Below are 18,129 nucleotides of genomic sequence, written 5' to 3' on the forward strand. Positions count from 1 at the left end.
GACACTACCCTGTCCTTCCTGCACTCACAATTTTGGTTCCTAAGGACGTCTGCTTTCGGCAAAATAAAATCACAGCAAACCTTAGTGCATGCGGTGTGAACTTTAAGGCAGAAGTTAAAGCAGAATTTTAACTACACCCTTGGGGTCAAACCTGCTATTAAGGCAATGGAATTTCACGGCAAGATCAAATACCTGCTATATCACAGTAACTCCCAAAGGTGTGCTACAGAGGCAGTGGCTTACGTGCCTCACCTGCTTGCCTCTAACAACCAATCTTGGGAGCCTGGCAGAGGCAAGTGGCTGGGCAGGCTGGGCAAGGCACCAGAGTCAGTCACATGAGGTCTGCTGCCTAACTGCAGCAGACAGGGCTGGGGCAGCTCTGGGAAACCTTCCACTTGCAGACAATTTTAATGAAGAAAAAGAACATGGCTCCAATACAGTATTTCCTAAACCACAGATCATAAAGCACAAGATACTCCTTCTACAAAGACACTGTGTTCGGTTTTCCAGAGCTGTAGACTGATGAGATATTCAACACTCTCCCATTAATCAAAGCTCCAGGTTACAAATACCTTTTATCTTAGCAGTTCTGAAACGAAGAAGCACTCCTGAGGAGCTCTCCTCCCCAAGTCCCATTTCATCCACACGCAGATCCTTACAGCAGTGTTTAGAGAGGGACAGGATTCAATGTACAGAACAGAACTGACTGTCAGACCTGCTTATTCTGTGATGTGCAGTAGTGGGAACATCTCTCAAGTCACATGAGCTTTACACAGCCATGGCTGTCACTGGTACAGCAACAGCTACTCAGGGTTCTCCCTGTGTGGGCTACAAGTGCTCACAGCTCACCGTAAGGTCAGAGTGTAGTCTCCCTGCATCTTGGTTGATGCGTCGCGCACCAGGAATGTTCCGTCTGGCATGTCTCGTAATTTGTCGTTTACTTCTTCCCTGGAGAGTGGAAAGGGAGGCAAAATTAGAAGCACTAAGGACATGATCATCTTTGCCACGGGTAAAACATCGGAGCCAGTAACACCAGCATGCATAGAGTTCAATTTTCTTTGACGTCCGGGCTCTCCAGTCTTTTAGGGCATCTAAAGCGAGTCTCAACTTGTGTAGCTGTACTAAAGAAAAGCAGCCACAGTCAACTGCCACTTAGAGAGAAGTCTCTGTTTAAACAACAGTAGCAGCTGTGACTCAGTTCACAACCTTTCCCTGTAATCTGCTCAGGTTTTAAAGTCCACACTGGAACAGGTGCCCTTTGAGAAGCCAGTCCTGACCCTTTAAGAGATGGCCTCTAACAGCAGAGCTCAGAGGTGCCTAAAGTTTAGCACAGTTTTAGTCTCGAGAGGCTCTTTATTGGCTTAACTCTGATCTTATTTACAGCCGTTTTAAAGCACTACAACCTTTCCAGCTTCAGTGCAACTCCTCCTTATTTACAACTGAGGCAAAGGGACACTCAGCCCAGAGCTTTAAGCTAAACCAAGAAATCTTGTAGTGAAAGTGAGTACCTGTAAGCATTAAGAAAATTATTTCAGCTGAAGAGATAAGCATCTTGCCAGGTTTGAGCATTTCACCCAGATTACCTATCTCACTTTATAACATCTCCCTCAAAGCTTTTAGAAGTACCAAGCACTTTTTAACACAATCATTTGGAAACCAAAGTTTCTCAGGTAGCCTCAACATTGCCTAAGTGCTGTAGGAAGCTTAGTTGAATCTTACAAAGCAAAATCAACAGCAGCTTTTTGGTTCAAATACTAAGGAACAAAAGTATTCTTACAGAACAGCCCTAGCTTTGATTTAGCTACTTGAAAATGATCTTGTTGGTAAAACTGACTCCATACTGTGAAGTTTTACGTGCATAACCACTTCTCTCCGACCATTTTACACACTGGACCCAGTTAACCCAAACAATCCTCTTTTTGAATTGATAGTACTATCCATGGGTCTGGGCTTGTGGCCTGCAGGTTGCACCCTGGAGCTCATGGCAAAGTTTCCAGTCCAAGTTCTTGACTGAAGAACACTGCTCCTGCCCTGATAGCCCAATGCAGCCATACCTGCTGCCTGCCAAATTAAGGTCATAAACAATTCCATCTTTACATGCACGTGTACCATGTTTTAATCTAATAAAGCCATTGCAATGCGATTTGTAGTGCATTAGCTCCTGCCATCATGTGCACTGTCAACTGAGGAGCAAATCCACAGTCAATAAACTGATACCAATATCGAGCAGTTTTAAACAAACTGTGCCTAGTGGGCTTTGTGATCACTTTTTGCCTCTCTGCTTCGATTTAAAATTAACAGGAAAATATCTCTGCTGAGTCCCTTCAAAAGCAAGATCTCTGTGGGTTTACTTTATAAAAAGATAAGGGTGGCACAATAAAGATATGAAAACTTTATTTCCCTTCTCAGAACGTCAATAAGTTAAATGTGGCAGACACGCTCTTCTTGCCTCCATCTGCCAAAGTGCTTCAAAGTGTTATGTGCACAAGTTTGAGCAACTCCTGATCACATCCCAGCACGCTCACCTTTCCTCTTACACTTCCAAATTCTAGACTCTTCAGAAGTGCCTTAAGAGGGAAAGAGATGATTGAGCACTTCATTTCTTTTATGCAAATATATAAAAACTAGTCCTTCATTTTCTGAACCTGACTCAAACCATTTATTTTCTCAAGTGCATAGAAAAAGGTTTTCTTAAGAGGTAAAGCTTAATTTATTTGATCTGTGTCTTTATCATCTGCTCAGTGTAGCTGGTTAGCATTTTTAAGAGTTATTTTTTTATATCACCGTGTAATAGAAATTAATACAGATGCAATTTTAAACTGATGTTAAGGAAACCAAAACCAAGAATGTAATTCCTTTTATTCTGAAATTTTGGTTTTATACTGAAACTTTGCTGACCTGCATTCATTTCAGCACTGTATGCTTACAACACCTTATTAGATAGCAGATTCAGATTTTTCTCCTCTTTAAAGACTGTGTATCTGGACAAATTTTGAAAGCCAAAAATAAGTGTCAACAAGACTGGCAATATCTATACCAGAAGAGCAACAACTTAAATGTCCTCAATCCAGATGAACAGTTTCACTTAGATGCTTTGCCAAGAAAAGTCCTAAAGTGTTCCCCTCCTGTAAAATGCTGCCTGAAATAGCCATGTTCTTTTAATCTTGAATTGTAGCTGGCTTAATCTATTTTTAACAACATATATTAATACATTTTAATGAATATATTCTAGCAATATTGCTTACCTTGAGATGTCCCCCCAGTACCATTCTGCTTCCTGCAGAGAGAAGCTGGAATTGTCCTTTATTCCATTCGTATTGACTGGAGTCATTGGCTTGGGGGGCTTTGGAGGAAGAGCTGAAAATGAAAAACAGATTAACAGAAGGTAAACAGGAGAGGATAATCACTAAACTATTAATGAAATCTGACAGCAAAAAAATTAGAGAAAATGTGCACCTTGACCTTGGCTTTCAAGCTCTCTCAAATCAAATGGAATTTGTAATTTTAGAGGAATTCTGAAGTGAGCAGCTCCACTGTTGATCCCAGATTTCCTCGTATCGAACTAAACACTCGCTTGATGGAGGAGAAGAGGAAGGAGCATGAGGAAACATGAGTTTTTGTTAAAAGGAAGACTGGTGCAGGCACAACTACAAGGGCAGGTGCCGCCTAAACCTCCAAACAAATGACAAAGGTGCATTGTGTTTGAAAGCCACAGCCTGGAGAGCACTGGGCACCACTGTGGAAAAACTCCAGTTGCTCAGGCATCACCGGTTCTTATGCCAACCACAAGAGCAAACAGGTGAACTCTTCTTCAGAGGGAGAAACACTGGCATATCCATCAAAGACCCAAGGGTCACGTTTCATTCTAGGTTTGTCCTTTAGGCCCCTGCTTTGCAGGTGCTGAACGCTTCATCACAAACATTGCCACTGAAACCGAGCGTTTTTTAGGCATTTCACGGGACTGTTTTAGAGACAGACAGGTCGCATTTGAATTCAGGGTAAGAGAGCAGCTACACACATTGATTTGCTTCTAGCACGTTTTCAAGCCAGACCCTGAACATCTGTGCTCCCAGCCCTGTGCCCTCGCCATCAGATTACACAAGCATCAGCGAGCAGGCCTGACACCACTGACAACAGCCATCTTTCGGATGCGCACAATCCCAGCGTACAGGCATAAATACAAATAAAGGCAGCAGAAAGAAGATTTTGATCTCTCGCTTCAGCACGGAATGGCTCAGCGCTGAGAGGTGTGCTACTTGGCACCATCCATCTGCTCACCTCCGAGCCACACCTCCCACATTAAAGAAGAGAAAACAGGCTTCCAACTGCAGTTCCAAACACCATTTCACGTCGAATATCCGACACAGTAACTCCACTGTTCTCAGACAAACCAGCAGATGCTTTAATTGAGCCAATCTAAACTAAACCTGAACCTTGACCCAGACGTTCGCACCCTGGGGTTGCTGACCAAACACCTGATTCAGATAGCAGCATTCATTCTGTGGGACCGAGCACTAAACCGTAGCATACAGGTTCTTTTTATGGGGTGAGCTGGGAACTCTCAGGTGTGCACACATCTAGTGAGGCAATAACACCTCTTGTTGTAAAAGGAAGGTGAAAACCTTCGGATTCAGTGAAGCAGCTTCCTGGTTAGGAAGCTTCGGTTATTCGTAGCTCAACTACTACAGTTGTCTGTGTTTGTACAAAGCACCATTGAGAGTAAGAGAAGGTTCTAACCCTATTTTGCTTGAAGGTCCCAGCCCCATTCAGAGTCACAGGAACATACATCCAGGCTAAGCCTGTAGAGTCAATTGTATTCGCTGTGCTTTTCTATTTCCCCCCATTCAAAGTGCCTGAATTAGAAAATGTCTTCAGGTGCTCCCTCCTCCCCACCTCACATCTGGGATAGGAGAGTCTCAGCAGTTCTGAGTCTCATCAGTGTCTGCACAAGGCAGTTAATCCAATTTCAGAAAACCTGGAGATGTTCTGATCTACTTGAGAATCTTTTGTAGATTCTGAGTCATCAACAAGCATGTGAAGATTCACGTAAAAACCATCCAACAATGCAGAGTTCTTAGAAAACTGTACCAGCACCAGCAATTATTTCACTGGGTCTTTCAAATTAAGGCTTGGACATATCAAAAACTTCAAGGCATTTTACAGTGTAAAAGCCTGTTTTACACTGGTAATAGGGGCTTTCCAGAAGAGGCTTTCAAGTATTCTCTAGAGTACTTGAATACTTCTCTAGCCCTCCTTGTAAGATTAAGTCTTGCTCCTTTACACACTGTGGAATTATTTAGCAGCTTTGTTAGGCCTCACTCCAAAGCACAGGGCACAGAAAAGCAAACTAACAAAGAGCAGAAAGGTAAGGAACAGGAGTTTGGACACAGAGCACTAGACATTACACCAAATGTCCCTACTACAGGTGGGAGTTTCTCCTTCCCTCTAACAGGCAGGCACCAGTTCTCACTATCGGGGGGATGTCTGCAAAACTTCACCCTGCATGAGAAAACTGGAAGGAAATTCTTTCAGGGAGAAGAATAAGGCTTGGAGCGCTTCCTGTAAAACCTGACTCATGGAAGCCAGTCCTTTACACAATAGACTTTTGAAAAATGCTTTTTAATAGCTTGCACATTTCAAAAATACAAAACTATTTGCAAGGGTGGGTCCTGTTTCCAGAGAGCTATGTATCTAATTCTTTACTTTCAATACTTTGAGGTCTTTGGGATTTTCCCCTGTACTGGATACAGAACCAGGCCCCTGCTATTGCTTCGCTCCGTAGACCAACATGCCCATCCAATTCGGCATTTCATGGCTACCATCTCAGCCCACGTACTGTAGTGTGCACAAATGGAGAACTGACACAAAGGTAGTTTAAACCTCGCAGCCCAGACCCTGGATGACACAAGGGGAACATTCTGTAATAGCATGGCAAGTCTACTGCAACAGAACAGCATCCACTGCACTGCTGCTCTCATAAGACTGGCCCAACGGGTTGTTGGAAGAGGTACCCTAAAATAGTACCTAGACAGTACTAACAACCCTGCTGGGAGAAATCTTGTGATGTTTCTAGGAGAAGCTACAGAGAGCCTCGAAGAGTCCACAGATTTTGATTTAAATTCAAAATAATCCAGTCTTATATACTTTACTCGATGAACATTAAAGAGCTAAAATCCTAGAGTAAAGTAAAATAAGGCTGGCTTGAAGTCAACAGAAATGCTTTCAAGAGCAGCCGTGTTTCTTTCCATGTCACTGAGCCCAATTCTGATCTAGCCACAGGCACAATCTTACTTTATCTCAAAACAAGCTCTGATTAAAGTGAACGATCCTGATGGTTTCTTGCCTCCCTTTTTCCTGGGAGAGAAAGAACATTGATCACAAGTGATTAACAGCACAACGGATCTATCCGTTCTAATAAAGAACTTGCTGTTAGCAGCAGATACACAAGCATCCTTCCCCTGCCGTGTCCCTAAGACAGCTTTAGAGCATGGATCTTCCCAAATCCCAAAAGGTGACAGCTCAGCTGGACCCTTCCACTCGCGTACGAGCACATTCCAAGGATAAGGTTCAGCCCCCAGTGACCGCCTGGCACGCAGCAGTGAGAACAGGCTGTCTCTCCCTCACGCATTTATGGGCATATCTGGTTTTAATTTCTTCAGCAACTCTAGTTCTCTCTTCTGAGCTCAAGCTAGGCTGCCTGCGGAAGCCAAATCCCAGTCCCAGCTCGGTGTCACTTAGGAGGGGGAAATACAAGGGGCTGGTGATGGAGTGGAGGCGACGGCAGCCAATGTGGTGGGGGCGTGGGATCGGATGTTGCTGACGTCAGGAACCCAGGGCTGCTCCAGCAGGTACCTTCGGCCGAGCTGCTCCACGCAGAGAGAAGATTGTTGATCAGGCTCTGCCCAGGTAGATTTGTGGTGCTTTCTGCACCGCATAGAACTCTTCTTTTGAAAGGGCAGCTCAAGACTTAACTGACTTGATTCCCTGAAATTCAAGCCACCTCCAACACCAAGACAACTAAGAAAGCTGGCAAGTGTCTGAAGTTTAGCACCGCTGTTATTTCTTTTAAAGTCTCTCGTAAAATGTCGTAGGCCGTATTAAACCCGAATTTAACTTCAGCGAAGTAGACCGTAACTTCCATGAGACACACACTTTCCCCAGTCGGGTTCTGGATAAAAAATTTTACAAGTTTATGTGATATAAGAGCCACTGAGCCCTACATGTGAGGGATTTCAATGGCACTAATTCAGGAATGAAAAAAGAAGAATGCCTTGGGTCTCCAAGTGCTACATCCCACACAGCATCCAGTCAAGCAGCCTGTTTCTTCTCTGGCTGCAGTATTTGTGTACAAAATCAACCTGCCTGTTAATTAAACTCTGATTTTCAGTTTTAAGGCAGATGCAACTTATTTCTTCTGGTATCTTCCAAGAGCTGCAGGCCAGATACTTAAAAGCATAGCAGGTTTAAATGCAGCATTAACTCCACCTTACTGTTAAAAATAATCACAACTACCAAGTAGTCTGATAAAGTCAATTTTAAGCCCCTCAGCACTTCCACGAGCTTGTTTACTAGCCTTCTTTCTGATGCACTCCATCTACTCTCCCTCCACATTGTGACAAGCAGAAAACAGATCAGAGGATTTCCAAGACAGTTACTGAGCTTCAAAAAGGCTGATGTAGAGTAGATACCCTGCAAACCGTAATATAAAGCTCTACAGAGTGTCATTACTATGGAAACATGCAAGTTATCTGTGGTTAGGCCAGCTAACATTTTAGTGACATAGTCCTTGAGGAGAGAAGGGTTTTCCCTTTGGAGATATAGATGAAGACTTGGAACGAAAACGTAGGCTAGCTTTTTTGAAAAAAAAAAAAAAAAATTCTCTCCAATCTTTAATTACTCTCTGTAGTCTTACTCAATTTCTCAAACACTCTTCTCAACTTCTCTAACACTTCTCAGGCAAAGCTTCAAAATCTTTCCCTCCCTCAGGACTCCTATACTTGTCCCTGCTGCACGAGAAGCCCTCAAAGACGGTTGAGAATAAAAGCACGCACTGAACAAAGGTGCTTTTTCGCACGCCGTTTCCACGAAGCTGCTCCGTGCGCGCCCACCAGAGCGGTGAAGCACCGCGCTCTCGGAGAGGCTTTCGGGCTGACAACGAGGAGGGTCGTGCGCACCTGCTGACAGCAGCTCACTCCCCACCGCTGGCAGGTAAATCACCTTGGCAGCCCCACATCTCAGCTCCTCAGTTCTCTTGCCAAGACCCCTCTTGTGGAGTGCTGAGCACCGGTGTCCTTCGAGGCTGCCGGGCACGGAGGAGGAAGCCACTCCACGGCGTTACTGCTGGCCACAGAACCTCCGGCACGCTCACATTTTCGCTCTCCTCCCCCCCCCCCCCCAAAACAGGCGACATGCCAAAGAGCAAGACACATTCAAAGAATCGAGGTTTTTCAATATCTCATTACAGAAAACAGCAGACAAGTTGGCAGAGAGCCAGAGAGGCTTCCAATGAAAACACTCCCATTATAGCTTTGCTTGTGTTTCTGTGAACTTTCATAAAAAAACAACACCTTTAAGAAATATTTCAGTTTTGATTAATTGGTTTTTTTGATAAAGATCTGTTTTGTTTGAAAACTCCCCAGCTATCCAGCCCTCTCCCACACCTCCCAGTTACTGTTTCACCTCCTAAAGCCTGCCAGGCTTCTGCTGCACTCTGTTCCCCACAAGCATCCACAGCTACTGCACAGGTTAAAAAATTATCTGCTATGGGACACCCGCACAGTGGTGGACAACAACAGTGTGTGAAGAGACTAGCTCAAATTCAGCATTCTTCTGGGCATTTCAAAAAGCATCCCCTCACTACTTGGCAGTAGAAAGCCTGTTACTTCATGGGCAGAGATGGAAGAAATGGAAGATGCTCACAGTCAGATAGATAACATGGGGATATCTGACTTCTGTACTATAACACAGCTCCTCCTCTTCATTCCAGCCTTTGCATGAGGTTGCAAAGCCAAGAAACCTCAGCTTCCCAATTATTTTCACTGCCCGATGAAAAATGGGTTTCCTTCCAACCCAGACCACAGTGTAACAGCTGCAAAGCTACAGCAGTGTCAGAGGTTCCATGATGAACAGAGTTGAGGTGACTGTCTCAAAATTAACACGAGGAGGATAAAAAGGATAAGTCTTCTTTTACCTACCAGGCATAATTAGCACACTGTTAATAAACTGGATAGCTCTTAAAACTTTTGACATGTTTCATCACTCAAAGGTTGTCACTACCCAGCATCACATGCCCAGTTCCCTGCAGGAAGGAGTAGCTTTATTATGTAGATGGTAGGTCCAGGCTTTTTCCAACTCAGGATGAAAGTCCCTGACAGACATTTTATTGCCATGGAAATATGACATGCTCCATAAGAATATTGTACTTTACAGTATTCAATGTCAAGTCTAGAAGATTGTACAATAAAAGTAAACATAAAGTGCAAGGAGACAGTATATTCTCTTTTTTGCTTACTCAAGCAGCTCCTCATCTGCCTTCACAGAAGAAATATCGCTGCATGTTTTCTACCACTCCACAGGCAGAGCCTTCAAACTCCTACTAAGAAGTGCTCTTTGGTCAATACATGGGAATAGATTTTTGGATAAGAGCAAGAAAAAAAACAAAAAATTCAGAATAAGCAGAGAATTACAGCGATCTGGAAGTAAGAACTGGCTTTTCACTGTGAGAGAGACAGAATGAAGTAAGGACCGAGCAGTGACACACTGTGGCTAAGAGACATACCAAAGCCCAAAGAAAAAGGGTATTTTAAATCATAACTAATTTTAAATAATAAATAATTTAAATAAAAACAGCCCAGGGTTCCCCCCCCCAGATATTTCAAAGACTAACCCTCCATCCAGATGTCAAGTACAAACTTCATAGGAGAACGAATTCATAGAAATAATTGGTGCTACTGAGAAGTTTGCTGCATAAGAGGCTACTTAAAAATAATAATAATACAGCTGCAAATACATATCATTCTTGTTGCTCTAAGCAGCATTTTATTTCAGCTTACCACTAGCTCCAATCTTTCAGAGCTGTATGTAAAATTGTTCCTCATACAGTACCTGTCCTTGTGCTACGTGAAACCCTTTCCTAGTTACCAAAGTACAAATATTTCAACACCACCTCAATTACTAACAGTAAGCCATCTAAATCAAGATCAAAAGGTGCATTTTTAAATCAACGCTCCAGACAAAATGTGAAGGTGGGAAAAGTGTTCATAGGAAATTGGTTGCACATTTTGTCACACCTCATCTTCAAGAATGGAGACGTTGAAGGAAGCTCCACTGAGGCAGAAGTCCCAGCCCATCCAGTGCCTGCAGCAGAAGGGGAGATTTGAAGCAGACATGGAGTAGTTGAGCCTGGCCACTGCTCATGCTCGCATCTCAAGGTGTAACTCGAGAGGATTCAACCTCCTTACTCAGTACAGGGTGATCTTCGAAGTATTTTAATGAAATCCGTTTCACAGCAGGAACTTGACTTCTTCCACTGTCCAAGGACTTATCAGTGAGTACTGACAGTCTCAAAAATTCCACTGCAATGCACAAATTCAGGTTGTGACAGACAATAGAACTCATATACACAACACTGCCAGTGAACTCCTCATCCATTTCACCTCTAAAACATTTCTCTGGGGCAAGCGTTGGAGTACAAGCCCTACTACCCACACTCAAAAAAATCCCACAGCCCAACAGTGGGCCATGTTCTCTCCTTACAGCAATTTTTCTAGAACTCCATTGCAGCAGCTCTGGTTTCAGGGGGTTTGTTTGGGGGTTTTTTGAGGGGAGGGATGCAAGAATTCCTCCAAAAGAAAAGATGATTTGGTACAGCAGCAGATTTGAGGGACAACAGAGACTGAAAATTAGGATAAGGCAAGAGAAGGTAAAAACCTGAAAAAATGGCTCCAGTGGATTTTCTTCTTTCAAGGGTTAGAGTAGGAAAGCAATAGACAGTAAGGAGTAGTTAGTAAAAAGAAACAGGAGGTTTATGTTTGGAAAGAGAAAACTGACCTGAAGTACAAGAATACCAAAGTGACACAATCAAAAGTCAAGTTATTCTGTAGCGAAAGAACAAACATTATTAAGGGAATAAGGAACAGACTGATATTTTTTTAATTCTTCAAAACCCTCAAATTTTTGTGCTGAGAAACATGATGGTTTTCAAGCCTTTTCTAGATAACCACGTGTCAGCTTCAGGGATATCTGATTTTAGAAGTAACATTCCAATGAACTATCACTAAAATAATATTTTTCCAGCTCACAAAAACTGGTGGAGTCTGGGCGAATGCTGGAAGCAGTCACAGGCTGAAGCAGTTGAAATATTTCATCTCCTTTTTCAAAATGCTCTGGATGGAAGGTATCCATCTTAAGTGTGCTGCTGGACTCAAAGCCAGAGAAGAACCTGGATCCTGTTCAGCCACAGGAAAGCTTCAGAGCGCATTGTGCTTCGGCATCAGGATTCACCAGGCAGTTGGTCAGTGGCCAGCAGGGCAGCTGGAGTCCTTTTTGGAAAGGGCTACAAGAGGCAGCACTTGCACTTCGCCTTTTTTGAACTGTATGAATCCTTATAAAACTCCCTGTATACAGACACTTCTCTTCAGAACTAGAAGAACTTAAGGTACTGAAATATATTCACCGAAACATTGCAAAATCTTTGACTATTGAGTGGAGGACAATGAAAAGCTACATCCACTCACACTGTTTGGGGACCCAGCACCAGCTCACATGCTGTAGTTCAGATTATGTGGAGAAGTGAATTCTTGCTTACTTAGCTATTGTGCAGACTTTAACCTGTCAGAAGAAATGAGATAAAAAAGCAGCAGAAAAAAAAAAAAGACAATCTCATTTCCATAGGGGTACTTAGTACATGAGCAGAGACTGTTCTTTAAGCATTACTCAGCAACCTACTTTACAAAAATGAGTTTCCAAAAAATCCAGCTAGAACACACCTATTGCTTTAATGGGGCCAAAGTTTTACTGCAACCTGTTTCAACACAGTTAACAGTCTTTTTGACAATAATAAAGCCTAAGCTTTAAAACACACAGAGCCTGCTGATAAAAGTATTCTTTATGCTGCTCTCTTTCTCTGCCCAAAAGGTGACTCACTAAACAACCACATGAGGTGATGTAAGGCACCCAACTGCTTTCAGTCCTGGGCGCAGATGTGTATGACCAGCTATGCCTCTGTTTTCCCAAGCTGTAGAGCAAAGATAAGCCCAAATAGCTTCAGTCTGGAGTAAGATATCATGCAGGCAATGGCAAAGACAGAAGTCAACTCTGCTGCTCAGGAAAGCAATAGTCTCCAGAGGAAACTCCAGGAAGAGTTTTCTCCTTTTAAAGGGGTGAGATAGAAGGAACACCGTGATTAGCTCCTGTCAGGTACAGGCATCATGCAAGGCACACAAGTGCTGGGAACAAAAACTGCAGAAATAACATTTGCTGCAAGTTTTGCCCCCAAACACGTGTTGAAGAGCTTGGTTTCTTCTCAGAATGTCCCCTCATGTCTCAGTTTGCATAAGCCTACAGCTTTACAGAACACAAAACTGAACAACTCCCTTCAGAAAGCTTTCCCTCCCCAACTATTTCTACATCATGTGAAAGCCTACTGATAAACACAAATGTCAGCCTTTTAGAGCAGGCTCTCTCATCTCAAGCAAAACATCATTTCACTTTATATTAATGATGCTATTTTTTGCGTTCATGTATTTAATTGAAAGCTGATGAGTGATATTCTTTAACAGTTAGAGCCATCAAAATGAAAACGAAATGCGAGGAATGCAAAAGCAAGCCTGAAATGCAATCAGAAATAAAAAATGGTTACAGCAGTCATTAAGTGAAAAGGCCAGTAGAGAAAAGTAGGTATAACAAGAACAGATTATAAGCATTTCACATCACTGTCCTCACAGGAGCTGAGACTCCAATCAAACCAGGATTTTCTAGGATGTGCAGAGCACAAGTGACTGAGCCTCATTTACTCCCTCCTCCACCCCAAACCAGCCTGCACAAACTTCCCTTCTGTAATAAGGAAACTCTCAACCCTAAACATCTACTTTCTTCGAAATGTGATTTTCAGCAAGACTTAAATTAGCAAAAAAGACACTTGCAGCTACTGTCTTGACTACATGCACTAGTAGAACTACCTTTTTTTTTTTTTTTCCCTTCCCCTTTAAGATGTGCAAGAGCAGAACTTTTCTTTGATAAGCTTCTGGAGTCAGCTCAGATAAGCTGAAGGACAATACTGACAGTGCTATTAAAATTTGCATCTGTTCTCCCACTGGAAAACTAGTCAGGCATAGACACGCAGTGTTCACCTACATCTGGCTACTGTGTACCACACACCCTAATTGAGAAGCCACATTCAGCTTCCACTGTAACACTGATAATGATACAGCACGCCCGGTATCCCAGTAAACACTGCCCTTGAGCTCGGAACCCTGTGTTTTCCAAATTACAATCATGGTATCGCTCCCCTAAAGTAAGGGTTGTCAAATTATATGTGAGAAGAAAATAGAAACTATAATGAATAAATACAGGTTTTTTCTCTTGAATGCTCGTCTCACTCATACGCTGGCAGTGCTCCTTTTACGAAGCAGACTAAACCAAGCAGCCTATAGATTATTGTTGCCCCCCCTCCCCTTAATTATCAAAAGATTTTGTAGCAACAGCTTTGTTACAGGCAGTCTCAGCACATCAGGCACGGAAAAGTAATATTCTTGAAAAAGACAGCTGGATCAAGTTATAAACATAGTTGGTCATATTAGAGCCTAATGGGCTCCAAAAAGGCAACTTTCCTATAGCTTCAGGTCAAACAGTTATTGTACTATCTAGTCATAGACAGACAGAGCCCATTCTGCATTAGGAGGCCTACTTTAAACTTGTGGTTTTCTTCATAATCCACACAAATGAAACTAACCTCTAATTTGTAGTTGAGCCAAGTATCTTTACTGACATCTGTATCAGAAATCCCAGTGGAGCACTCTTACTGATTTTCATCCAACTGTGACAAAATGTATTCAGTGATTACACATTTTATCATCGACACAACTGATAATATATCCCAGATCTACAGAGGGAAAGGCATGACTTAGTCCTACTAATTAGAAGTGAGACAATACATAGGTAGTGGTGCTTGAGGTCCTCCAGTAACTTCTGCAGTCAATTTGACATCCTCTGTTCAATAACTTAACTTCCGGCAGTAACAACTTTTTGCAGACCTGAAATAAAAACTAAATTCAATCTGGTAACCTATTTTCTTGTCTCTTCAGACAGCAAGACCCACAGGAAGGACAAACCATGCACGTGAACCCCCAAGAGACAGTTTCCTAAAGCCAGAACCAGCACATGATGCTGCTATGGCCATAACACTCTAACTTCATCCATCATTAGAAAGTTGAGCAGCTATCTTAGCTCTATGCAACTGATGGTTCAAGCTGTGTCTTTAGATACTGAACGTTATTTGTCGCACGTAGTATTATTTGCCACAAAGAGCTCCTACCTCATGCCAGTGATGAATGTATAAATGCAAAATAAAACGTAAGCAGAAGGAAAAACCATTAGGTAACAGGAGTCACTCTGCTGGTTTTCACTACTGTGGCTCCAGTGTTAGTTGTACTGCTTTAAATCTTGCTTTGTGAAGCTGGCAGAGGTGAATCCCTGGTTCCACTACTCTGTTTGGGAAAACTGTCCCACTCCTGTGTTTAGGATGGATTAAAGGCTAGCAGAAAGCTTGCAATCCTTTGTTGCCCTGGCCCTGGCCCTGCCTCTGCCAGAGTCGAGGAAAACTCATGTGTGAGAGGCATTATTATTATTTTTGAACTTTGGAGTGAGCCCTTCCAGCACGGAGGCTTCAGGACCCGCTCCGAACATCCATTGACACCTACAGCCCTGAACAGCAAACACGAGCACACTGATAAGCTGGTGCAGGTGCACTGAGGCCTGACAGAAGCTCCGGCTGCGCTGCAGGCTGCCTGCCATCACCAGATTTTATTTCTGCATTGTTATTGGGCAGCGCTAAGGTGGGTATTAAGAGAGCCTGCCAAGACAAATTAAAGGTCTACTGGCCCTTAACAAGAAACAGTATCCCCACCCTTGCCTCGGAGGTTACGGGTGACACCGCGCATTACGTTCACCTTGCTTTTGTCTCCTGCCTGAAGTTCAGACGCAGTAAAATGCAATCACGAGCAGTCATGCGTGATCCCAGACACTTGGCTCCCGGAATCCGCCAGTGCCCGGTGCTGCGGCACAAAGCCCAGCCGAAAGGGATCTCTCCAAACGCAAGTTTCTGGGAACAAAAGGGCTGTGCTGCACATCGCTGGTCCGCGCGGCGCTCGGGGAACATCTCGCCGCCGCTCAGCTGCTCCGGAGCTCCGGCCGTCGCGTGGGGGAAGGTTGCACCGAGAACCTCCACAAAATTTGTGTTGGAAGCGGGCCAGATGGAGCTGTGGTTTGTTACCGGGTGCAAGCGCAGCGACTTTATCCCAAGGCATGCCAAATGTTTAAGCCTTCCAAACAAATTCCTCCGTGCTCCCCTTAGGGATGACCTATCATCCCCACAGCAGAAAATGCTTTCCCACCCCACCTCTGGACAGGCAAAAAGCAGAGCCCCTCTGCCACGCTCTCCCTCCCTCCTTTCCCCTGCAATTTAAAAGTTGTAGTTAGATGAAATCAGGACGTACACATGGGGATTATCCCCTGCATCATTTCCAGCTCTGGCTCTTCCAGTTTAAAAATGTGAAAGATAAAGTTACTGAACACTCCAGGGATCAGCCTGTAACATTAAGTCCTTTGGCTAACTGGTGTTTGGACTGTGCAGAGCCTTGATCCCTGACAAGAGGGTTTCAATGATGGACGTACTAACATTATTAATGATAGGAGAGCTGCTTCTTAATGTAAACTTTGTAAGGCTTCCTAAGAATTTTGCATGGCCAAATTCCTGCAGAGACACTGGGAAGTTGTTTTCTGACCAGTTCAGTTAGGCCAGCCCTTTTTAGCAGCCTCTTTGCACTAAACCATTCAAGGGGCTTTATGTTTTTTTAATAAAAACCCCACACTAATTGCTCAAAGTCACCTACAGTGGGACTTGGATATTTGTTCACTTGATGCAAGCACATACAGACATAAATCTTGGAATCAAAAGCGTTTGCAGGAAAGATATCCTTTGAAATTCAGAGAAGAAAACAGATTTGACTGAACTTTAGGCTTTCAGGAGCAACATCTAAAAATAGTGTCAGCTATGCAAGAATTTAATGAGTAGTGGCCAGTATTGTGTTTCTGAGAGATCTGCCCAATTTTCAAAGCGTCAGAGTTACCAGAGGAAGCAAGTCCTTGAGATCCAAAAATCTCAGGATGATCACCTCCTCCTCTTTTTAATTAAAGTACCTTATACCTCCAGAGAGCAAAATACAGCTCACTGTGCTGAAACAAAGAGACTAAACCACACTTGCAGATACGTGCCACGATTCAGGCACAGGTTGAAAAGAACATTTAGAAAGTACATGCTCCACAGAAGACACCACTTAGAAGTACTTATTTGCTATCAATTCCTCTGCAGGCTAAGATTTTTGGTGCATATTTTACTGTACCTTCTGGCTGTACAGATCAGAGACCCGAGAAGATAAAGGCATTTCAATTACCTTGTTGCTTTCAGCCTGTTTGACTCTTACAGGTATAGATACAGTTTCACCAGTACCCACTTACGCTTACTTTAATTCCTTACCAAAGAAAGACTCACCCTCTTCTCCTCCTCCTCAAAAGCCTTCCCTCACTCTTCAGACACAAAAGAAACTTTCTGTCCCATCTACAAACTTCAGGCAAACGAGGGACAATGCCTTTCCTCATTTTCAGCACTGGCAATCCATGGGGGTGGGGGATTGTGTCTGTGTGTATGTGTGTGTGGAGAAAAGTTGCACCAAACCCTTTTGAACAAGGTTAGTAAGTGTTATCAAAGTAACAGTGCCTCCAGGGATGGATTCCAGCCTGTTCCCAAGTATTATCCCCCTAGCACCAAAACCCAGCGACAGCACACACCTCATCTGTCAATGCTGGAAGAGAGCTGGGGAGAAAAGGGTCTCGGAGACTGTAAAAGCGATTAAACTGGAACTGAATGGAGGTGGGTAAATCACCACCATCAAAGTGTTACAGGCACATAAAGGCACACAGGTGAAGAGGATAATAAAAGCGCTCCTCTAGGAGCGAATACATCCGAAATATACGCTTTTCAATAAAGGCTTTAAAAAAAAAGGAGACTCGGGAGAGGGGCTGCGAGCAGCTCTCCTCCTCCTCCCATCTCCCCAAAGGCACCATAAATTGCTGTTACCCTCCCACCTCCCCCACAAAAAAAAAAAAAACCCCAAAACAGTATCAAAATACTTTTGCCCAGGAGACAGCGAGCCCCAAGTCCCTGGAAAGTTTATGCAAAGTTTAACTACAGATATTAATCCCCCCCCCCTTCTCCCCCTCTCCTTCTATTTCGAAAGGGAAAAGTGTGCAGGAGGAGGGAGGGCAGGGATGGACGGCAGCACCCAGGCTTCGGCTCCCTACCTGGAGGGTCCATCTCAATGTAAAATATCAGCTCAGTGGAATAGGGCATCATCACTTCCCTCCAGTCCGTGTCATCGCGGTCCATATCCCACACCGTGTTGTACATCGCGACAGCCAAGTCCCGGCAGGGTTGGGAATAAGGGGCTGGGTAGCTCGGCTTTTAACGGAGTGGGGGGGGAGGAGAAGAAGGGAAAAAAAAAAAAAAAAAAAAAAAAAAAAAAAAAAAAAAAAAAAAAAAAAAAAAAAAAAAAAAAAAAAAAAAAAAAAAAAAAAAAAAAAAAAAAAAAAGGAGAGGAGAAAAAAAAAGCCGAGAAGAATCCACCTCGCTCTAAAATAACACTTTCAGCGAAGAGAGAAAAAAAAATTGAAAATCGCAAAATTAAACTTAATAAAAAAATTAAAGCCTCCACGCAAGTCACCTCAGCAGCTGCCCTGCAGGAACTAAGATAGGTAGTTATATATACAATATATAAAAAGAGAGAGTGCTTCTTTTTGTTTAAAGAGACACCTTTCCACAGAAAAGCCACTTTCCTGAATTCTCTCTTGAAAAAA

General features: G+C 43.3%; 1 protein-coding gene across 3 annotated transcripts in view; it reads right to left on the bottom strand.

Annotated features, from left to right (window-relative positions):
- The window catches only part of LOC114062212 (phosphatidylinositol 3-kinase regulatory subunit gamma), a 78,060-nt gene that overhangs the window by 14,762 nt on the left and 45,169 nt on the right, over positions 1-18,129 (bottom strand). The window contains exons 1-3 of one of the 3 annotated variants that reach the window (XM_027893420.1): positions 17,578-17,800; positions 3,246-3,357; positions 850-948 (exon numbers count right to left, since the gene is read on the bottom strand). In XM_027893420.1, coding sequence (XP_027749221.1) covers positions 850-948; positions 3,246-3,357; positions 17,578-17,683 — 317 coding nt within the window. In that variant the 5' untranslated portion in view covers positions 17,684-17,800. Of the gene's footprint in view, positions 1-849; positions 949-3,245; positions 3,358-17,577; positions 17,801-18,129 lie in introns of those variants that run through there. The other 2 variants (XM_027893430.1, XM_027893410.1) reach the window with 2 other exon arrangements.

The sequence above is a fragment of the Empidonax traillii genome, unplaced genomic scaffold (genome assembly GCF_003031625.1).
Source record: "Empidonax traillii isolate 1590-97213 ecotype Southwest subspecies unplaced genomic scaffold, ASM303162v1 scaffold15:size5535645, whole genome shotgun sequence".
Taxonomy (NCBI): Eukaryota; Metazoa; Chordata; class Aves; order Passeriformes; family Tyrannidae; genus Empidonax; species Empidonax traillii.